The 24,246-nt window shown below is 48.7% G+C and overlaps 1 protein-coding gene across 1 annotated transcript in view; it reads left to right on the top strand.

The window, feature by feature from the left end:
- MAP3K10 (mitogen-activated protein kinase kinase kinase 10) overlaps positions 1-24,246 on the top strand; it is a 561,838-nt gene that overhangs the window by 241,966 nt on the left and 295,626 nt on the right. Inside the window, exon 4 of the mRNA XM_069644477.1 lies at positions 2,316-2,491. Coding sequence (XP_069500578.1) covers positions 2,316-2,491 — 176 coding nt within the window. The remainder of the gene's footprint in view (positions 1-2,315; positions 2,492-24,246) is intronic.

Genomic DNA, 24,246 nt, shown 5'->3' on the forward strand with positions numbered 1-24,246 from the left:
GAGACCGCAATTCGGTCCATTTTGCAGTAATTGTCTTGAATTAATAAACTTGGCACTCATGGTGTTCTTTATTTGCACCTTAACACGGGATGATTCAGCGTCTCACGGTTTCTGTTCTTCATGGATAGATAACTGCCCTTGGCCTGCTCCAACTTTGATTCCGAGCCAAACCGCTTCACCCTTGAAGTCAGCGATCTCCAGCTAATTCTTTGCTGCGACAGACAGCTCTCTATCCTTCTTTCTCTGTGGGTTTAAACGTACTAAAATTGTGACACCAATATCCAGACACTGTACAATGGCATCTCCGCCTGCAGTCTATTCACTACGTATAGCTAGCTTCTATGATTACTTGGTCTACTTGCGTTGCTGCGTCTGTACATTCATTGAACGGTTTGCATTTTCTGCAGTGCGTCACACACAATCTTCTTTTCTGCATAAGGATGTTCACTCAATTCCTTATTTCGTCATTAGTTTCTATAAGGTCCATACATCATCTTATCTTCTTAGTGCATCAATCTCAATTCTTGTGACGTCACCAGCTTCCCGTTCTCTTGTTTTCATATTCCTTCAGGGACCTCTTCCATGAGATGGTCATCTCTTCGGGGATACATCAGGTTTGGCTTTCTTAATGGATACCTTTTCTCGAATACTCGTCACGGTATGGTCACAACTACTGGCATGGTACAGTTTCAGGCTTCCAACATACAGGCAGTAGGGGGGGGTGGGACTTCCTGCAGAGGCATTCAGTTGCTCCTCTACATTATTATCACAAGAAGTAGCACTAGAAGGACATAGTCACTCTCACTATCACTGGGTTGCGTTGCTTATAGTACGCATATAGCCTGTGTCCACTATTTTCACAAGACAACCATCCATACTACATACACAACATGTTATCACTAACATCACAAGATATCTGCCATAGCCAGCACACAGCATACTATTGCTTTTATCACACATCGAGCCAGCCATAGAGCATGCACTGAAGATCATTACAAAACAACTTTCCCTACAGGACAACTGGCATAGTCTCACTAATATCACAAAATAGCAGCAATTCTGCATACACATCTGTTTCCACTCATTGACATCACACAATAGCCATCCATTCAGCCATGCTTCACTGTTGTCACAAGATAACAGCTATACAGGACACACAGACCGAGTCTCATCACTATCACAAGATGGTAGGCCATAAAGTGTACACTCGGAGCCTCTTCACACTTCCAGTACTGTTGTTGCGCGATGGCCAGACTCACAGAACACACAAGGTGATGATCCATTGAGATCACTAAGGCATCATCTGGCTCTCATCACAAGAAAGCACACAGGTGGAATACTCATTATCATTTTAAGAAGCTCCATTCGTAAATGTCCACCTCACTCGCGTTGCGCCTGTTGACTCTTTCATTACACAAGCAATCACCTTTACATTTATGATTCCACGCACAGCATTGTGTTTGCATGAGTTTTCACGAATAAACATGTTTATATTTACCTTCCAGTTTTCAAGCAAGTATCAGTGTTATTACACTCCTTCAATTGCTAATATCTTATTTTAGTGATGGAGGTAAATGAAAAGAATTCACCAGTTTTGTGTTATAGTTCAAAGCGAACCTTTCACAGGTTTATAAAAGAAGAAATATAGACGACATAGCAAAATGTACACACTATCCACCAAATACATATAATTCAGCATAATTTTTTAAAACATCAATTCTTAAAAAAACTAAACAAAAAAACACAATTACATTACAAGAACAAACTTCAATACCACAATAGAGATAAAAGGTATACAATTCCGTTTTCCCCCAATTGAACTGACTCAACATCTCTATACCTAATACGATGCAGTGCAAAGGCAGTATCCATGCGTCCTAATCTTGAGACCGATCTATGAACCAACTTCTTCCAACAAAGCAGCAAAATATTGTAGGTGGCAGCATGCGAAAGACAGGAGGCGGGGGGGAAGGAGTCATCATTAAAACCATTAGAAAAGGCTGCAATGGCCCTGGTTTGCATGGGTACGGGATTGAATCCTACGTAAAGACTTGATCAGGAAGTGTTCTAGCGGATGCCTGGCGAAACAGCAATTCTGTACTTAGACGGTGTGAGATATTACAGGTTCTATACAGTGAGGTATTTAGGGCCCGAGCAATCAAGGTTGTGCTGGGTGATGAAAAGTATTTTAAATTCAATCCTCCATTCAGGGGAAGCAAGTCGAGAGTGTTCACGCATACAGTGCTCTTGGAATATTTGAATTGTGGTGGACACCAGTGCTGACTCGGTTACTCTCTTCCATGTCCATTAAACAGAATGCTGGAATGCTGATGCCCACAGTCGGCCTTCGTTCACCAGCATCCTGGAGCAGTTGGTGGTCATCGAGCAGTCCTCCATGTTCCAGATGCCACTGGAGTCCTTCCACTCCCTTCAAGAGGACTGGAAGTTGGAGATTCAGCAGATGTTCGATGACCTGAGAACCAAAGAGAAGGTACTCTGCATACATCTGAATTCCAACACCTCCTGTGTCAGAGTGCGCATGCGCTTCCCCAGATCTGACTTGTGTGACAGAATGCGTTTTGTGGTTCTGAAATAGAGGCAGTTAGGCTGGAAATTCAATTCATTAATACGTGACTGAAGTTAATGTAGCCCTCGTCTGCAAGTGTAAAAGTCTAAACCGATGTGCTCCTTTACAAACGCAGAATTGACTTGGGTGGGGCTACATTTTCTTCTCGGTCGACTTCATGGCTACAGATAGCGCCACCATTAATTGTACACATGACTGAGGACTGATGAATTCTAGAAGTACATAATTAGGCTGTATCCCCAAAAACAAATGAGTGAGTCACTCCATTGTGTTGTAAAGGTAAATGGCAAAACACACCCTCATTGTATCCCTCAGGTATGCTTAACTGCCCTTTTTAGTTTACACCCCAACCACTCCTCTGGTACACCTTCTCAACATCCTGCATCCCCCAATCTTCGCAGCCCTCCTTTCTCCCTCACCTGCTTACACCACCTCCCATTGTGTTATTCACCCTCCACCACCCACATCATGATTTATTTTTCCCCTCAACCCAACCCACTTATATACAAGCCCTGACTCACACTCTGCATCTTCCACCCAACCTACTTTCTCTCTTTTGTAGTTTTCTCTCCCGCTGAGTGGTCAAATTTACTTGTGGATACTTCTCCTGGGAATCTGCTAATGTGTCCGCCTTCAGTGTATGATACTGGGCTGCTAAATTATGTAAATGTGTCTCTGATGCTGTTGTCTCACTCATCTATTATGATGCTGGTTTCTCTGCCAGAAGATGTAAATATATTGGTGCACGCATACACTAGGCCTGCAATTTGTAGTCGGCCCCTTCGCAATTCCTCGTTCCTAATCCCAGCTCTACTTAGCTTCCTCTGGTGTCCTGACACAATGTGACCTGATATGCACGAAGCACTAGCAACTGAGATGGCCAACCACACAACAATGCACATCACAACCTGCAAGAGATAGTCCACTCTGCTGTTGCTTTGTTATGCACTTCTTCATCAAATCTATTTGGGCCTCCTTACAACTATGCCGATCCGGAAACAATGGTGCCGGTAAGCTTATCAGCACTGTTTTTTCCAGACCGGCATATTACAGGTCTGCCAGCCAGAGCCGCCGTGCCCGGCAGGTCTGACCCTGCCGGGCACAATGGCCCCGGTAAGCAGACCATCACAAAAGCATCAACACCATTAATAACTATTCCGGTGCTTCTGTGTTCGCCATTCCCAGGATTGGGGATCACCATTTTACCGGCACCTAGCTCCCGGTCCACCAGGACTTGCAATGTCCCGGTGTTACCGGGAAGCTAGGTGCCGGTATCTTTTACGGGTCTGGCGGCAACCCACCGTTAGTACCGACACTTTACTGCCAGACCTGTAATTAGGCATATTGTATCTTAATAGATTTTTTTTTAAACGAATACCAATGTGTAATGTATGTTAGCACATTAGTGTGTTATGCAATGTCTTACTACGGCAAACTGGAAACCCAGCACTGTGCAAAATTGCACATGCAGTCCCCAGTCCTACGAGGCCATACTAATGGAATTGGAGTGCTTAACAAATGACACACTACAATGAGGTGAATTAATGGTAGTTGGATTCTGTTACCAAGGTAATGGTTTTTGTTTAAATTGTTTGAGGGATTCACATGATGCATGCACCCTACCCATTAGGAGTCTAGAGCAGTGGTATTCAAACTTATTTATGCTGAGCCCTGGTCAAGTACAAATATTGTCGTCCTCCCCAGATGCCATAAATGGTAATATTTCCTATTAAAAGCAGTCAACGTAGTCCATTTTTACCCCGCCCCCCTCCGCACCCCCTGGACATCCTTTGGGCCCCCCTCTTCGGGGCAGTCCCACAGTTAGAAGAACACTGGTCTGGAGTCTTTCAATGAGGTCAATGTATCAGATATATTTCTGAGGCTTGTGGAATCGGCTTAGATCACAGGGAAGCTGCAGAGTTTTACAGTTGTTTTCGAAACTCGAAAAGGGACATCGAGGGGGCGTGCCTGTAATGCTATCCCTAGTGTACGTCGACTGTACCCATGGAGCTTCACATGTTATTGTCCCTCAGTTTGTTTTTTCCGCCATCATTGTCGGACGCTGAAAGCGGAGTTCCTTTCTGGCTAACGCCATTCATTATAACTAAAATTAGAACTAGTTACTCTTTCTGTCCTGTATTAGCTGTTCCTTACAACAACTGCAGCAACGGTTTCATTGACTTCCTACGTCGGCTGCAGAACTTGCTTCGACAAACTTCCAAACGGCCTCGGAAGGTGGAAGGCACTTCCAGCGATGGCAGCATCGCTGTCTTCAGTGATGACGATGGCGAAAGGGGTCTGTCGGATTCCCACGTGCAAGCCCATGACCCCATCAGACAGGCCAGTGGCTCTGTTAAGGCGATGACCCCCGGCAGCACAGACAAGCTTCCACACACTATGCACACAACCCAAGGCCATAAATCAACGTCAAAGCCGACACAAGGCCACACACGGCTTCAAGGGGAAGGTCCACCAGTTCACTGTCCTCTGGGCAATCGCGTTCACCCCATGACAGACCCACGAAGTCGAAAGAAAAATTTGGCTTGGACGCTGTGCCCAAAACTACTGTTGAAAACCGACCGGTACTGGCCAGTTCACGACAGTCGTCGCACGTCGAAATCGGATAGGACTCGACAGTCGACAAGCACGTCGAAATCGGGAAAATCCCATCACACATCGAAATTGTCCCATCTTGTTAAAACACATGTCCCTGAAACACTTTTGAAGGGGCAGACTTCGAAATACCACACTTCGAAGACCCACAGATTCCATAGAGAAAGAGAAACTGTTACCGAAGGGGAGGGAACAATAACAGAGGCTATGAGGCACAAGAGGCAGCCTACACCTGAGCCACCTCCCACACCAGCTACCACAAGTTACTCACAGTGGTCTGCTGAAGATATAAACCGGGTCATGAGGCGCATGTCTTTTCTGGCCAATTTTTTCGACAGCAACCCTCAGGCTCTAGAAAACCACCAGAACACGCTACTAGCTAGTGGGGCAACTCAGTCACAACCCCCCGCAAAAAGAGCCCGGGCAGACATCCTACAAGCAGCCCCCCACCCAGCTGCAGGACCCAGGCCAGCTTGAACACTGACCCCAAACAAAGCTTTTAGGAGACTGGAGCATTCAGCATGAATCTGAATTCAGAGGATCAGGGGGAGATAGGGGATGTAGACAACTATTATGACAACGACGTTTCCGTCATACCGTCGCCAGACCATACAGACCCGCCAGTGGCAGACTCACCGGTAAATAACCAGATCCCGTTCAGTGACACCATCCTAAAGGCAGCTGAACACTTCCAGATAAAAACACAAGATCAACAACTAGACAAAGATTTTGTCGAAGACCTATTAGAAGACAGGCGGCAACCACATTCATCCCCTTATTACAATCTGTGCAAAGGCGAATTCAACCATCCTTGGTAACCCTCAACTTAACGCGGGCAGTAACCCCTGCATTGACATTTTTTTCCATCTGGCCCCCTCTAACCTCCTCTGTCAGGGGTCAATTAAAACTGGACTCCTTAGTCCGTACCACCACTAGGAAAAGGTTGGGAACACCTCTCACATCATCAGAGGCCCCCCCGACAAGGAAAGCAAAACATATACACTTTTAGTAGGAAAGTCGCCACCTCAGCGAAATATCCGGCAAGGATTGCAAACAATATACCTTGCTGGCAAGCTACAACTGCCCCAAATGGGTCAAAATAGCCACGATAATGGCCTCAGCCCCAAAACCATTGAAATTCCAACTCTCCCCTGCCATGTCAGAAGGGAAAGATGTTTCCAACTGCATTCTGAAGAAAAACTTGGATGCAGCTGATAACGCGGGGAGAATCATTGCAGAGGGCACTCTTATCAAGCGCCAAGCATGGCCGCACCAGTTGGGCTTTAAGCTGGAAACACAAGCAACTCTTCTAAACATGCCGATTGAGCCAAATGTTCTTTTCGGCAAGGCAGTAGAGGATGCACTGAAAAGTGCAAAGGAAGAGTTCGACACTCTAAAGTCACTGGGCCAGCTCACCAACAAACCCTCAGGGCAAAGGGACTGATATAATTTTCGTTGCTTCAGGCGACAAAATTCATAAAGGGGTTCTGGATACAACCAGAGTCGGGGTTCAACCTGGGGTGTTACACAGGGCCAATCCTCGCAAGGCTTCCAAAGGGGCCAGCGAGGATCTCGCGCCATGGGCATATCCTCCTCTTCCAGAGGTGGATCCACACACCCCAAAGCAATGACCACATGCTTCAATTCCCTCCCATGTCACTCCAGTAGGAGGACTCATAACACACTTCATCCACTCATGGGAGAGAATCACCTCAGGCAAGTGGGTGCTTTCTACCATGGTGGGCAGTAATTGCATTGAGCTGTCACAACGACCCTCCTACCATCCCCCCGCGACAAAGAACCACAGCAAAGGAGGAACAGCGCATACTTCTGGAAGAGGTGGAAGTGCTGCTGTTAAAGGACGCTGTTGAAACCGTCCCGGCGAACCATGTAAACAAGGGTATCTATTCAACGTACTTCTTTGTGCCCAAGAAAGATCTAACAATGCGCCCTGTATTAGATCTGCACCCTGCAAACACGAAAGATGCTTATTTTCATATTTCAATGATCCCAGTGCACAGAAAATGTGTGCGTTTCAAGATGGCAAACCAGCACTACCAATTCAAGTTGCTACCCATTCAGCATATCATCCGCTCCAAGGGTATCCGCCAAGGTACTGGCTGTGGTAGCAGCACACCTGCGCAGGGAGGCAATCCCAGTGGACTCCCACCTGGACGACTGGCTGATCACTGGGGAGACGCCCCAAATTTGTAAGCAAAATACCCAAAGAACAATCAACCTTCTTTTCCAATTGGGCTTCTTGATGAACGAGAAAAAGTAAAGCCTTGTACCAGACAACACCAAACAGTTCTAAGGAGCTGTCATAAAAACAAAGGAAGGATTAGTATTTCCATCAAAGGAAAGAATACAAAACATACTGCTGCAAATACCTCAGTATCAAACCGGTCACCAGGTAAGGGTACGCAAAGCAATGAGTTTGCTAAGTATGATGGCATCTTGCATATACCTGGTCCCACATGCACCACTGCCCATGCACCCAATGCAGGAGAGGTTTGCGAAACGGTGGTCTCAGGCAAGCGGTCACTAGGATGATCTAGTGGTAGTTTCGCCAGCACTAGTACAAGCGCTACGCTTGTGGATGAAAGAGAATCTGTTGAAGGGAAAAACCCTTCCACAAACCGGCGGTGCAAGTGGTAGTTAAAACAGACGCATCACTCTCCGGGTGGGGGGGCCCATCACCTTCATCTCACAGCACATGGTCTGTGGACTCAAGTCACAGCACAGACACACATCAACTTGCTGGAACTTCTTGCAGTATTCAAAGTGCTCCAACCCATCGAAGTGCACCTGACAAATCAGTTGGTAAAAATTCTCACAGACCGCACCATTGCAATGTTCTATATCAACAAGCAGGGGGGAACACATTCTCCAAATGTATCCAGGCTAGAACAGAAAAGAAGGAAATCGGCACTCAAACGGGGCATATTCCAACAAGCACTGCCAAGACTTCGCGTCCAGGTTTCCCCAACCAGACTCCAAGGTAAACGCCCTATGGATGAGTTAGTCAGGGAAATGTGCCAAAGATTTTCCCCCAACTCCACTAATGAGCAAAGTGGTGAAAAAGATTCACAGAGAACAAATTACGCTAATCCTAGTTGCTCCCATGTGGGCGAAACAACTTTGGTATCCACATCTGCGCAAGCTGGCGATGTGCGAGCCAATCAAGCTCCGGTGCCCGGCCAACCTGCTTTCCCAGCACGGGGGAACAGCACTACACCTTCAACCTCACTCACTGAACTTCTCAGCGTGGCTCCTGAGGTCATAGAGTTTGGTCATCTTAATTTACCACAAATGTGTATGGATATCCTCAAGGAGGCGCGTAAACCAAACACCAGACACTGTTATTTCGACAAGTGGAGTAGATTTGTAATTTGTTGCCAGTGAAAACAAATAAACCCGATAGAATGTACTCCATCTCACATTCTGCATTACATGCTCCACTTGCTGGACTCAGGGTTAGTCTTTAACACTATATAGGTTCCCCTAGCGGCTTTATCCGCATACACCACCTCTCACAATAAAGTATCATGGTTCCCATCATTAAGGTATTCATGGAGGGAGTAAAAAGACTTCACCCTCCTATATCAAACCCACTTCCAGGCTGGGACCTCTATGTAGTACTTGCAAAGCTCATGGGACCCCCCTTTGAGCCTATGCATAAGTCAAGCCTTAAACACCTCACGTACAAAACTGCTTTTTTGGTGGCTTTAACTTCCATAAGGAGAGTCAGTGAACTTCAAGCATTGTCGGTGCAAGACCCTTTCTTTGTTATCCACGAAGACAAATTGGTATTGAGAACTCACACTAGATTTTCACCTAAGTTCATTTCAAAGTTCCACGTAAACCAATCCATTGAGCTACCGGCCTTCTTTCAGAACCCAACAAGCTCAGCTGAGAAAAATACCCATACACTAGAGGTAAGGAGGGTGGTCCTTCACTATGTAAACAAGACCAGACCACTATGAAGAACACAACAACTGTTTGTCTCCGTTGCACCAGGCAGAGAAGGAGACCGCATTTCCAAAAATGCCATCTCCACATGGATAGTCCGATGCATACAGCTCTGTTACTCTTTATCAAGCAAAACACTGCTTTTCACACCAAGAGCTCACTCCACAAGGAGTACAGGAGCTACTCTGGCCTTTATCGCAATCGTCCCGCTGGACGCCATTTGCAAAGCAGTTAAATGGAGCTCAGTACACACTTTCACTCAGCACTACTGCATTGACACACACTCCAACGCAGATACCCAGGTGGGACAAGCGGTTCCAAAACATCTATTTGCCACTGGACCTTCTCACAACCCACCACCTTCTCCTAACACTGCTCGCTAATCTATGCATAGCATGTGATCTAAGCAGATTCCACAAGCCTCAGAAGGGATACGTTACTCACCGTAATCGTATTTCTGATGCTTGCATCTGCTTAGATTCACATGCTCCCACCCTTCCTCTCCTTTGAGTAGAAGGTGCATAGATGTTTTCTGAGCTTTAGTTGGGCCTTATCTGATACATATCTTCTTTAACACACCTGTACTCAGGCTACACTTCATGCAACCGCATGTCAGAAACTAATCAATCTGAGGGACCTTGACGTGGGAAGGACCATGGGTACAGTGGACGTCACACTAGGGATATTATTACTTGCACGCCTAGTCGACAACCCTTTTCGAGTTTCGATAACTACTGTAATACTCTGCAGCTTCAACTAGATGTCGGCCTATGCATAGCATGTGAATCTAAGCAGATACAAGCATCAGAAATATGATTACGGTGAGTAATGTATTATATATTTTTGAGGCTTCTGGAATCTGCTTAGATCGCATGCTGTGCATAGGCCGACATCTAGTGGAAGCTGCAGAGTATTACAGTTTTTTTCCGAAACTCGAAAATGGGCGTCGACCTAGGGCGTGCCAGTAATACTATCCCTAGTGGGACGTCCACTATACCCATGATCCCTCATGCAGGTAGGACCCTCAGATTGATTTGTTCCGCCATACTTGTCGGAAGCATAGTTGCGGAGTTCCCTGGCTTTCAGCCATTTTGTCATAATTCATCTGAAATTCCCCTTTCTTTAAATCCCATGTCGAGTATCCGAAGATCGAGCCGGTCCGAAGACCGAACAGCCGTCGAGACTGCACGACGGACTTTGGGCCTCGGAAGGCCTCTGGCCTCGGCCCAGGCCTCGGAAGGCCTCTGGCCTCGGCCCAGGCCTCAGAAGGCCTCTGGCCTCAGCCCTGCAAGTAGGGAAAGTGGGGGGTGGACATACTCACACTCGTTTATTTCCTTCATATACTCGCCCTCTGCCATAAAGTAACATATGGAGAGTACTCGATTTAAATTCTGCCCCAAGTGCAATCGTAAGTTTCCTTGGGTAGATAAGCATAACACCTGTAATCTCTGTCTGCCTAGGGATCACCCCGAAGCTAATTGCAGAGCGTGTAAGCTCTTTAAAGCTAAAACACTAAAGGGGCGCTCCACTAAACGTTGAGCCCATTACGCCAGGCAGCTCGAGGCCATGGAGGCGGTGGGTTCCTTCAGTGATGGCAGCAATGCCGCCATTTCGGACGGCGAGGGCACAGGGGTGTCGCTAGACACCCAAGCGCGATCCCCGGCCCCAGAGGATTGTCCGGCGGGGCGGTTATGGGTACTACACCCTGCAACATGAGCGCTATCCACACTACTGCACCTAAACACACTAACCCCAGCCGAGACTCTTCGAATTGGGTTTCTCAATCAACGAGAAAAAATGAAGCCTGGCGCCAAGCACCTCCAAACAGTTCCTAGGAGCTGTCCTAAACACTCAAGAGCGGTTGGCCTTTTCCATCAGAGGAAAAAATTCGCAATCTTCTACTGCAAATTCCTCAATATCAGTCCGGTCGCCAGATAAGGGTGCGCAAAATGATGTGTCTGCTAGGCATGATGGCGTCATGTATTTACCTGGTTACCCACGCGCGCCTGCGCATGCGACCCATTCAGGAATGGTTGGCGAAACAGTGGTCTCAGTTAAGTGGTCAGTGGGACGATCTAGTGGTCGTTTTGCCAACACTGGTACAATGTCTTCGCTGGTGGACAAGAGAGAACCTGTCAAAGGGGAAACCCTTTTACGATCCAGAAATACAGGCAGTAGTTACTACGGACGCGTCCCTGTTGGGGTGGGGAGCACACCTCCTTCACCACACAGCACAGGGTCTCTGGTCTCACACAGTAGCCAAGAATCACATCAATCTGCTAGAACTTCTGGTGGTCTTCAGAGCGCTCCGAGCGTTTGAACCCCACCTGATGAACCTGTCCAGGCTTGCCCAGAGAATTTGCACATGTGCACTCAGATGGAACATTTACCTGTCATCTCAACATGTTCCAGGGGATCACAATTCACTAGCGGACGCTTTGAGCAGAGATCCCCTCCCGGAAGAACACGAATGGTGTCTACACGAAGAAGTCGTGAGAGACCTCTTCTCACAGGGGGTTCTCCCACTATAGACCTATTCGCCACAAGTAAAAACAGACAATGCCCAGGAATAGCATCCAGGTTCCCCCAGCCAGGTTCCATGGGGAACGCTCTATGGATGAACTGGTCGGGGATGTTTGTCTACGCTTTTCCACCAACCCCTCTGTTGAGGAAGGTGGTCAACAAGATGTACAGGGCATCGATGACGCTCATCCTAGTTGCTCCCATGTGGGCGAGACAACCGTGGTTCCCGCACCTGCGCAAACTGGCAGTGTGCGAACCCATCAGACTCCCGTGCTGGCACAACCTACTATCCCAGCACGAAGGACAAACAGTGCATCCTCAACCCAGCTTGATGAACTTGGCAGCATGGCTCCTGAAGTCAGAGTTTAGCCATCTCAATCTACCACAGAGATGCATGGATGTCCTAAAAGAATCAAGGAAACCAAACACAAGACGCTGTTACTTTGATAAATGGAAGAGATTTGTTATTTGGTGCCAGAATAAACAAATCAACCCAGTTGATTGCACTCCTTCCAATATTGTCACCTACATGCTCCACCTGCTGGACGCACGGTTAGTATTTAATTCACTCGAGGTACACCTAGCAGCGCTGTCAGCCTACACCACCTCCCATAACAAAGTGTCATTGTGGAAAGTACCAGTGGTTAAAGCCTTTATGAAAGGGGTAAAGAGACTCCACCCTCCAATTTCGAACCGACCACCAGGATGGGACCTTAATGTGGTGCTTGCTAAACTCATGCCCCCCCCCCCTTTGAACCCATGCATAAAGCTAGTCTCAAACACCTGACCTATAAAACTGCCTTCGTAGTAGCCATTACATCCATAAGAAGGGTCAGCGAGATTCAGGCTCTGTCAGTGCAGGATCCTTTCTTTACTGTTCATAAAGATAAACTGGTTCTACAAACTCACCCTAGGTTCTTACCCAAGTTCATTTCAAAATTCCATGTTAACCAGTCCATTGAGCTACCGGCCTTCTTCCAAGAACCCAAGAGCTCTGCTGAGGTGAAACTACACACACTAGATGTGCAAAGAGCGGTCCTCTACTACGTAGACAAGACCAGACCGCTAAGAAAGACAGATAAACTGTTCGTCTCCATAGCTACAGGCAGAGAAGGAGATTGGGTCTCTCAAGGTGCCATCTCAAAATGGATAGTCAAATGTATCCAGCTGTATTACTCCCTTTCAGATAAAACTCTACAAGAGGCACTGGGGCCACTCTGGCTTTCATTGCAAATGTACCCCTTGACACCATTTTCAAAGCAGCTACATGGAGCTCTATTCACACCTTTACTCAGCACTACTGTATTAACACTCATTCCAAGACAGATACTGAAGTGGGACAAGCGGTTCTAAGACATCTGTTTGCTCACGACCCTTCTCACATCCCACCTAACACTGCTCGCTAATCTATGTACAGCATGTGATCTAAGCAGATTCCACAAGCCTCAGAAGGGATACATTACTCACCGTAATCGTATTTCTGATGCTTAGATTCACATGTGCCCGCCCTTCCTCCCCTCTGAGAGAAGGCTCATGGATGCTTGTAGTCTTATCTATCTATCTGCTTGGATAATCTGTACTCGCGCTACTCCTCATGCTACCTCATGTCAGAAGAAATACAATCTGAGGGTCCTACACGCGTGAGGGATCATGGGTACAGTGGACGTCCCACTAGGGATAGTATTACTGGCACGCCCTAGGTCGACGCCCATTTTCGAGTTTCGAAAAAAAAACTGTAATACTCGCATCTTCCACTAGATGTCGGCCTTACTCCTACGTCCCGTCCCCTTTCCTCCATACTTATGGGACATCTCTCCGTCCTGTGGGACGGGACCGGAGCACTTTGTAAAAAGCATCCAAAAATGTTTTAAAAAATGTGTCCTTCTTTTTTGCGCGCGGCCCAGCAAGTGGCCGTAACTCCGGCCACCTTGGCTACGCCCCACGCATCTCCCATCAGTTCTTTACTCCGCTCGTTGGGGACTGGACGCACTTGCATCCGCATAAGATTTTCTTCCCTTTTTTCCTCTCTGGCTCTCGCTAGCGATCGTGTACTAGTCTGTCAATGTCGTTCAAACTAGACTTTCCTGATTGCTCATCGTGTCACCGACGTTTCGTGAGGGCGGATCCCCATCCTCTTTGTTTAGAGTGTTTGGGTCCGGATCACTGTTAGGACTCCTGTTTTTACTGCGATTCCCTTTCGGTCCAGGCTCTTCAACGTCGGTTGGAGCGGTGGGAGTAGGTGTTCCGACGAACTCCCCCTTCGCATTTTCAAGCGTTTATCGCCAAAAAGAAGAAGCGCCCGGTAAGTTCTTTAATTTTCAGAGCGCCCCGGCCGGGAGATACCTGTAACGCTCACCTGATTCTCGCAGAGGCGCCGGTCTTGACTGGGCAACTACCGTATCTTCAAAGGTGATGTGCAGCACCCGATTGGCTCTTTGGGCTGGACCTCTGTGCCCTGTATGCCTGACGTGCAGAGTAAGATGTCTGCAGATAGAAAATACGGGGTTAATGAACTGGGGTTATTTGGGTGTCCCTATCTCTTTCCTCTTCTCCTCTCCTGTAGACCCCCACAGGTTAACGCTCTCACCTTAGGTAAGTGAATGCCGAGCTCTCCATCTGCCTCGGGGCAGGGTGCTGTAGCCAGTTTCTTCACTGGATAGGTAGCGCAGGCCTCTTGACTTCAGAGGACTGCTGTCCGTCGTTTACTGCACGAACGGTAAGTTTCCAGTAACTCAAATGTCTTTAAAGTCTTTAATAGTGATGTCTCTTGTTTTGCAGGGTTCCGGCGATGGCGGATGACGGGCTGAAGTGAGTTGAAGATGGAGCCCGTGTGATGAATAGAAGCGCCTGGAAGCACGTAAGTAAGCGCTTGTTGCCAGCTTCACAAAGCGCTCTAACTGTCTTTTTATTTTGCAGGTACAAGTTCGGAGCGGCTGCAGGGTGCCGGGATACCCACTGGGTTAGATGTGGAAAGGAGTAATGGCACGTGAGTATTAAAGTTCCCCAATGTCTTTAAACGCACCTTGTTTTGTCTTTCAGATGCGAGATGCAGCGCCGACGGCCTCCGGAGCGTGCGAAGAGTTGGTAAGCTTTTGTCTTTCAGATGCCGGAATGCAGTGTGAAGACCTCCGGAGCGCACGAAGAGTAGGTAAGCCTTTGCCTTTCAGATGCCGGAATGCTAACCTGTTCTTTCTTGTCTTTATAGGTGTTGCTGAAGACTGGATTCAGGATGGTAAGCCTTTTTCCTTAGGCCCAGGACCGGATGCAGAAGACACGATGAGCGTTCTGCTGCAGAGGGTGCAGAATAACGCAAAGCAAGATTCATCCACCGGGTGTGGTTTAAATAGCCTGCTGTAGTGCTTAGGTGTCTCCTTCCACAGCCACGCCTAAGTAAGAAAATAGTTCCTGGTAAAAAAAAGAGTTCCTGCCTTCCAGAAGAGTTCCAGTGTTCTGAATCTAGGGAGTGGCTCCAGCCCCACCCAACAGGAAAAGTAGTTCCAAACAGAAGAGGATCAGAGGCTCAACTGGCAGGCAAGTAAGCAGCATGGTCTGCTGCAGGTAAGTCCACCCAAGCATTATGAGCCCGGCGCTTCCAGCGCTGGGACTGGGCATATTTATGAGCCTGGTGCCACTGGCGCCAGGACTGGGTCCAAAAGGTCCCAATTGGGACTGGTTGGCACTCGGAACCTGGGTTATGGATCTGCTTCCAAGGGAGTTGGGAAAACCCTGACCTTTTGGAAGCAGAGATCATGACAATACCTTCCCGGGTTCTTCTCGTGCTGGGAGGGGCGTTGATCGCTCTGTCACCGGGGATTGTCCTGAGGTGCCCGTTGGGCCTAATAATTGTACCAGAGTTTTCTCTGAGGGTCTCCGTTAGGGGCCTGTGGATACCTGAGCACGCTCCGAGGCCCCTCCTGTGGGGGCTGCTTGTAGGCCCAGTTCTACTGAGTCGTGGGGTATCGGAGCTAGCTGAGGCCCCCCTATCGGCTTCCCTCAAAAGTAAGACCGGGGTGCGCCCCGAGGCCTTTGTGGGGCTTGCTGTCACCGAACGGATGTTCGAGGCCCGTGCGAATAAGGCTGTTGCCGGACCTGTGTCCGAGGTCTCTCGTACAGAGGCTAAAGCTACCAACTTTTCTGAGAGGCCCGACAAGGGACTGGGCATATTTATGAGCCTGGTGCCACTGGCGCCAGGACTGGGTCCAAAAGGTCCCAATTGGGACTGGTTGGCACTCGGAACCTGGGTTATGGATCTGCTTCCAAGGGAGTTGGGAAAACCCTGACCTTTTGGAAGCAGAGATCATGACAGTACCCCCCCTCAAGGCCCCTCCCAAACCGGGCTTCTCCGGGGGTTTTGGCTTGTCAGGAAATGTTCGGTGAAATCTTTTGATTAGGCGAGGAGCGTGGACATATTCAGCAGGTTCCCAGGATCTCTCTTGGGGGCCGTAGCCTTTCCAGTCAATTAGGTAGAATAGTTTAGATTTGGAGATCTTGGAGTCCAGAATGCTTTTGACTTCAAACTCGAGTTCTCCATCAACTAGGATAGGTTTTGGAGATTTGGTTAGTCGGGTTTGAGGTTGCACGGGTTTTAATAGAGAGACGTGGAAGACCGGATGTATCTTCATGTGCGGGGGCAAGTCCAACTTGACCGCTACTGGGTTTACTATGGTAGTGATGGAATAGGGACCAAGGTATCTTGGGTTGAATGTGCGTGGCCCTTTTAGAGATAGATATCTGGTGGATAACCAGACTTGATCCCCTACTTGATATTGAGGGGCTTCCTTCCGATGTTGATCTGCTCCTTTCTTGTATTGTTCTTTAGCCCTTTGAAGGTGAGAAACAGCTTCCTTAAAGGCTTGGGTGATTGTAGAATGCAGGTAGTCTACTGCTGGTGTTTCAAGATCTTGGAGGGGATCCAACTCTGAGGTTCGAGGATGACTGCCGTACAAAAGAAAAAACGGGGTTTTCCCAGTTCCCGAATGGACAGAGTTATTGTAGGCATACTCGGCTATCCAAAGGATATCTTTCCAAGTTTTTTCAGTTTGTTGCAGCATGCAGCGTAAATACTGTTCCAGAGTTTGATTGGTCCTCTCGGTTTGTCCATCGGTCTGAGGGTGGTGACTGGTCGATAGTCTCACATCAATTTGAGCCGACCGACAGCAACTTCGCCAAAAATGAGAAATAAATTGACTACCTCGATCCGAAATTAGAACCGAAGGAAAACCGTGCAGTCGGACGATGTTTTCGAGAAATTCTCGGGCCAGAGTTGCTGCTGTTGGCAAGCCTTTGAGCGGAATGAAATGCGCCATCTTGGAGAATAAGTCCACGATTACTAGAATCGTATTGTATCCGGAGCATGGAGGTAGATCGGTGATGAAGTCCATAGAAAGCGTATGCCAAGGGCGAGGTGGGATGTCAATAGGGCGTAAGAGGCCTGCTGGTCTTTCCTTTTGACTCTTGTTTTGGGCGCATACTCCACAGGACATTATAAAGTCTCTGATATCTTTTTTCCAAGACGGCCACCAGAAGTAGCGCTTGATCTTTTCTGAGGTCTTGGCTATACCGGGATGACCTTCCATTAAAGAATCGTGATAACAAGAGATTACTTTTTTCTGTAAATCTGTGCTGGGTAGGTATAATCGTTCTTGGAAATACAATAAGTTGTCCTTTACTGCAAAGTCCTTTCCCTGCAGATGCCAATTCTGTATGTCTGCTGGAGTTACCAGTAGCCTGGCTTTATCCTTAACTTCCTCTATGGATTCTGTGGTGATTACACCCAGAATTCTTTGTTCGGGAATGATTGGTACAGGTTTAGGGTTGATCAAGTGTTCTTCCACTCCCATCCGAGAAAGGGCATCGGCTTTACCGTTCTTGGTACCAGGTCGATAGGTAATTATGAAGTCAAACTCGGCAAAGAATAATGCCCAACGGAGTTGTCTAGAGGATTGGGCTTTTGCGGTTTTCAAATATTGCAGGTTTCGGTGATCCGTAATCACAGTAACGGTGTGTCGGGCCCCCAGCAGATAATGCCGCCAAGCCTTAAAGGCAGACTTGATAGCCAGAAGTTCCTTGTCAGTAATCGTGTAATTGACTTCAGGAGGCGAGAATTTGCGGGACCAAAATGCCACGGGATGCAACTGATTAGTTACCGGGTCCTTTTGTGATAGAACTACCCCCATGGCAAGGCTTGAAGCATCAGTTTCCACGATATAGGGGAGTTCGGGGCGAGGGTGTTTTAAGATTGGTGCAGAGATAAATTTAGTCTTCAAATCCTGGAAAGCTTGTTCCGCCTCGGTAGACCATTCAAAACGTTTGTTTTTCTTTAACAAGGCAGTGATGGGCTGGACTATTCGAGAGAACTCGGGGATAAACCTGCGGTAAAAGTTAGCGAAGCCTAACATGCTTTGCACACCTTTTACGGAGGATGGTGATGGCCATTTGAGAACTGCATCGACCTTCTTTGAATCCATACGCACTCCGCCAGGTGATAATATGAATCCCAAGAATTCAACTTCAGTCACGTTGAAAACACATTTTTCCAACTTAGCGAAAAGTTTGTGTTGACGCAATCTTTCGAGGACCATTTTCACGTGTTTCCGATGTTCAGATTCCGATGAAGAATAAACGAGAATGTCGTCGATGTAAACAACAACACACACATCTATGAGCTCTCTGAGGACATCGTTCATAAAATATTGAAAGGCGGCCGGGGCATTGCAAAGTCCGAAGGGCATGACCTGATATTCAAATAGCCCATACTTGGTGCGGAAGGCCGTCTTCCATTCATCGCCCTCTTTTACTCGTACCAAGTGGTAAGCTCCTCTAAGATCCAGCTTTGTATATATGCATGCTTTTCTGACTTGGTCCAGGAGTTCAGGGATCAAAGGTAACGGATATCTATTCTTAACGGTGATCTGGTTCAGGGAGCGATAATCGATACAAGTTCTAAGGTCTCCTTCCTTTTTTGGAACGAAGAACAAAGCTGAAGAGGCAGGGGACTTGGAGGGACGAATAAACCCATTTGCCAGGTATTGATCCAGGTATTGTCGAAGGTGAAGGTTCTCAGGCTCGGTGAGGGCATAAATTCTACTACAAGGAGGAGTAGATCCAGGTATCAGGTCTATCTGGCAGTCATAAGACCTATGAGGAGGTAGAGAGTTAGCCTGCTCCTTCCGGAAAACATCTTGGTATTCTAGGTATTCGGGAGGTAACTGGGGAGTCTCTGAAGAAATTGCTGCCAGTGCAACACCAGGTGGAGGGTGACACGTAGAGACACATTCTGGAAACTGGACCGTTCTTGCTCGCCAATCGATCAGAGGATTGTGTTTCTCTAACCAAGGTATTCCTAGAATAATCTGGAACTGAGGGGCCTTGATCACATCAAACACAATCTTCTCATGGTGTCCATCTTGACTTACTAGCGTCACCTCTTGAGTGGTGTGCGTTACTGGCCCGGAGGCTATCTCCGTACCATCCACCGTAGTAATGACGTCCTTTACAGCCTTGGGACAAAGAGTTAGATTCATCCTCAAAACCATTTCATGATCCACATAATTGCCGATGGCACCGCTGTCGACATAAGCTTCAATTGCATGTAATCGACCCGGATTATCAGGGCTAATGAGGACCATAGGTATCACGAAATGCGAGGTCACGGAACTGGTTTTCACGCTCGGCAAGAGGACCTCTATTCTTGTCGGGCGAGGTCGTTTCCCTGCTCAGAGTTTGTAACTGTGGTAACTGCAGCTCCTACTGCCTTCTTGGCAGGTTTCACCGGACAGTCTCGAAGAAAGTGCCATGAGTTTCCGCAATATAGGCATAATTGCAACTGTTTTCTCCTTTCCCGCTCCCTTTGTGTTAGAAGACCTTTCAGACCCCCTATTTGCATGGGTTCCCCGGAGTCTACTCCTTTGGAAGGAGTTGGCGGTTTGGAAAATACTCGAGCATCAAACTTGGAACGATCGGCCTTCCTGTTCTGCAGTCTGTGATCTATTTGAACGACCAAGTCTATATAATCCGAACAGTCTTGTGGGGGATTCACTACTTGGGCTAAAACGTCTTTGAGCTCTCCACGTAGACCTCTATAAAACAGCGTAATCCTTTTGTCCTCAGGCCATTGAGTTTCCACTATTAGTCTATTGAAAGATGCAATATAAGCCAAAAGGTCTTGATTACCCTGTCGCAACGAAAGAAGCTCATTGTCCAAGGCCTGCCCCTGTGCATGTCTTGCGAACAGTTTTTCCATACTAAGCTGAAAGGCTTGAAAATCATGGAGAACCGGATCATCTTGATTAACTAGAGGGATCGACCAGTCTGCCGCATTGCCACTAAGGTACGAAAGTACAAAAGCTACTTTAGCTTGATCAGTTGGAAAGGCTGCTGGCCGGCATAAGAAGTGCAGCCGGCACTGATTGATAAATACCGCAAACCTCTTTGGGTCACCAGAAAATCGTTCGGGCGGAGCCAGAGGTACATTCCCAGGTAGGTTGATCTGCACTGGATTCACAGAGCATGTTGAAGGAAGATTTGCCCCTGATGCGGGTAGCGGGGTCTGTCCGGCTTGTGACTGTAGCAATTGTCTAACAAGATCATCTGTTCTCTCATTGGAAATAATTAGTTCCCTTCTTAGAGCGTTCGTTTCCTGACGAGCTGCATGCACTTCTGCCCTTAGTTCCCCAAGTAACCGGGCTAGGTGGTCAGTATCCGAGGTTTCCATAGCGCCTGGGCGAGAGTTTTGCGGTAGGCTTTGCGTTCTGTAACGCTCACCTGATTCTCGCAGAGGCGCCGGTCTTGACTGGGCAACTACCGTATCTTCAAAGGTGATGTGCAGCACCCGATTGGCTCTTTGGGCTGGACCTCTGTGCCCTGTATGCCTGACGTGCAGAGTAAGATGTCTGCAGATAGAAAATACGGGGTTAATGAACTGGGGTTATTGGGGTGTCCCTATCTCTTTCCTCTTCTCCTCTCCTGTAGACCCCCACAGGTTAACGCTCTCACCTTAGGTAAGTGAATGCCGAGCTCTCCATCTGCCTCGGGGCAGGGTGCTGTAGCCAGTTTCTTCACTGGATAGGTAGCGCAGGCCTCTTGACTTCAGAGGACTGCTGTCCGTCGTTTACTGCACGAACGGTAAGTTTCCAGTAACTCAAATGTCTTTAAAGTCTTTAATAATGATGTCTCTTGTTTTGCAGGGTTCCGGCGATGGCGGATGACGGGCTGAAGTGAGTTGAAGATGGAGCCCGTGTGATGAATAGAAGCGCCTGGAAGCACGTAAGTAAGCGCTTGTTGCCAGCTTCACAAAGCGCTCTAACTGTCTTTTTATTTTGCAGGTACAAGTTCGGAGCGGCTGCAGGGTGCCGGGATACCCACTGGGTTAGATGTGGAAAGGAGTAATGGCACGTGAGTATTAAAGTTCCCCAATGTCTTTAAACGCACCTTGTTTTGTCTTTCAGATGCGAGATGCAGCGCCGACGGCCTCCGGAGCGTGCAAAGAGTTGGTAAGCTTTTGTCTTTCAGATGCCGGAATGCAGTGTGAAGACCTCCGGAGCGCACGAAGAGTAGGTAAGCCTTTGCCTTTCAGATGCCGGAATGCTAACCTGTTCTTTCTTGTCTTTATAGGTGTTGCTGAAGACTGGATTCAGGATGGTAAGCCTTTTTCCTTAGGCCCAGGACTGGATGCAGAAGACACGATGAGCGTTCTGCTGCAGAGGGTGCAGAATAACGCAAAGCAAGATTCATCCACCGGGTGTGGTTTAAATAGCCTCCTGTAGTGCTTAGGTGTCTCCTTCCACAGCCACGCCTAAGTAAGAAAATAGTTCCTGGTAAAAAAAAGAGTTCCTGCCTTCCAGAAGAGTTCCAGTGTTCTGAATCTAGGGAGTGGCTCCAGCCCCACCCAACAGCAAAAGTAGTTCCAAACAGAAGAGGATCAGAGGCTCGACTGGCAGGCAAGTAAGCAGCATGGTCTGCTGCAGGTAAGTCCACCCAAGCATTATGAGCCCGGCGCTTCCAGCGCTGGGACTGGGCATATTTATGAGCCTGGTGCCACTGGCGCCAGGACTGGGTCCAAAAGGTCCCAATTGGGACTGGTTGGCACTCGGAACCTGGGTTATGGATCTGCTTCCAAGGGAGTTGGGAAAACCCTGACCTTTTGGAAGCAGAGATCATGACAATACCTTCCCGGGTTCTTCTCGTGCTGGGAGGGGCGTTGATCGCTCTGTCACCGGGGATTGTCCTGAGGTGCCCGTTGGGCCTAATAATTGTACCAGAGTTTTCTCTGAGGGTCTCCGTTAGGGGCCTGTGGATACCTGAGCACGCTCCGAGGCCCCTCCTGTGGGGGCTGCTTGTAGGCCCAGTTCTACTGAGTCGTGGGGTATCGGAGCTAGCTGAGGCCCCCCTATCGGCTTCCCTCAAAAGTAAGACCGGGGTGCGCCCCGAGGCCTTTGTGGGGCTTGCTGTCACCGAACGGATGTTCGAGGCCCGTGCGAATAAGGCTGTTGCCGGACCTGTGTCCGAGGTCTCTCGTACAGAGGCTAAAGCTACCAACTTTTCTGAGAGGCCCGACAAGGCCTTATCAGTGAAGGTTTTTTTCTCACCGTTCCCGCTCTTGCGGCAACACCAGATCTGTTGAGAGGGCAAAGAAGGAAAATTATTCTTTTACCGGCAGTGCCAAGGTCCTTCCTGGGAAGGCTATTTTGGCGGTTGGTATGTCGCAGAAACATACCAGGCCTCATAGTACCGGCCGAGGTGCCTTGTGTCAAGGCTAAAGTTAAGACCCCTGATCCATCGACGGGGACCCCTAACTCACTTCCTCACGTGCCGCAGTTCCCCTCAGGTGATGACAAAATGGCGCCCGTTCCCACCACGACCGCGGAGGCCATTTTGGGTGCTACCCCTACAACTATGCCATCGGCCTCAGGTGTAGGGCTTGATTCTGTGGGTGAACATAGTTCCTTGTGCGAATCCTTATCGGCCAGTTTATGATTGGAATGCCCGATACCCCTTCCGCACAATGTTTCGTTGCCTGCTGGGTCGGCACCCTTGATTTATGTGGATACGTCGGTGGAGGGGCCGGTGTGGCACCCTTCCCCGTTACGTTCCTGGAATGATTCCCCTCATGAAAGGCCACCTCTGGTTCCAAAACAGTCCCGCAGGACGCCTTTTTCGGCAAATTTCAAACGCTCATGCGTACCGACCCCATGAGGGAATATTTCAATGGGCTTTTTAGGGAGATATGTCCGCCCGCGCCTCTGGCTCCACCCGTACCTCCGGTGGTTCCGCCCGCGCCTCCCTTGCCTTCCCCGACTCTTCCACCTTTGCCTCCTTTGTCCCCCTTGGACAAGGCAGCGCCCGGCACGGTTCAGCAGGATGCTGACCTGTCGGATGACGCGCAACAAGGCGATCAGGACGACGAGGACCTGCCCCGCTCTATCAGAGCTTTTCATGACCGGGTACTCGACATGATGTGCTTCTTGGATGTTCCAGTGCCCAAGGCACGCGCTTCGCAGGAGGATGTGCTTTCTGGGGCGCTCACCCTGTCTCCTTTGGAGCGTACCGGCCTTTTCTTGCAGAAGGACATTCTGGCTGAGGTCCGCAGGGTCTGGGAAAAGCCACACTCTGGACTTTTCGTCAATAAGAAAATTGACGCACAATACAGGCCGCTTTCTTCGGAACAGGTGGCCCTGTCGTCTTGTCCGCCCCCCTCCTCCACAGTGGTGGCTGCGGCCACTTTGCAGTCCAGGCCTGCAGCATCCTCTTCCACGACGGCTACTCAGGTTCTGGGAAAGGAGGATAAGCTCCTTGACTCCCTTGGGAGAAAGATTTCCGCCAACTCGGCTTTGCAGCTCAGGCAGGCCAATGCCAAACTGGTGTTAGCGGGGGCTAATATGTGGATGTGGAAAGGTCTGTCGGAGTTTGAGGAGTTCATTCCGGTTGAGAATCTGGAAGACTTCAGAGCGGGATTATCCGACGCCAGGGTCTTGGCCCAGGATCTCCTGGAGGCTGCGGCTCATCACGTAGACACCTCGGCTCGGGGCCTTATGGTGGGGGTTGATACCTCACGGCAGGCGTGGCTGCATGCTACCAAATTCTCAAAATAAGTGCAGGACAAGGTGTTAGACCTTCCGTTTGATGGTAAGGAGCTCTTTCATTCTACAACAGATGTAGAGCTGACCAAGACAAAGGATAGCACTCAGACAGCTAAGTCCTTGTCGGTCCTTGTTAAATCCTCTTTCAAAACCCAGAGACCGTTGTCGCAAAGTCGACTCTCCTCTGGCTTTAGGGGCTACCTAGACTGGAAATCTTGCAGAGTGGATACCCCTTTGGGGAATAACTGCCAGAGGCACCAATGGACTCAGGTTTTCTCCCGCTCCTCAGCCTCCTCCTCAGGTTCAGGTGGCAACACCACTGAGAAACCTACAAAATGAGGGTTCTCCGTGCTCACACAAGACCCCAGAGGGAGGACACATTGCGTCTCATTGGGAGGCGTGGCAGACTATCACCAAAGACAGATGGGTCTTGTCAGTCGCTCGGGCGGGCTTCCGCTTACCCCTACCCCACCT

The sequence above is a fragment of the Ambystoma mexicanum genome, chromosome 2p, assembly GCF_040938575.1.
Source record: "Ambystoma mexicanum isolate Mex_15411 chromosome 2p, UKY_AmexF1_1, whole genome shotgun sequence".
Classification (NCBI taxonomy): Eukaryota; Metazoa; Chordata; class Amphibia; order Caudata; family Ambystomatidae; genus Ambystoma; species Ambystoma mexicanum.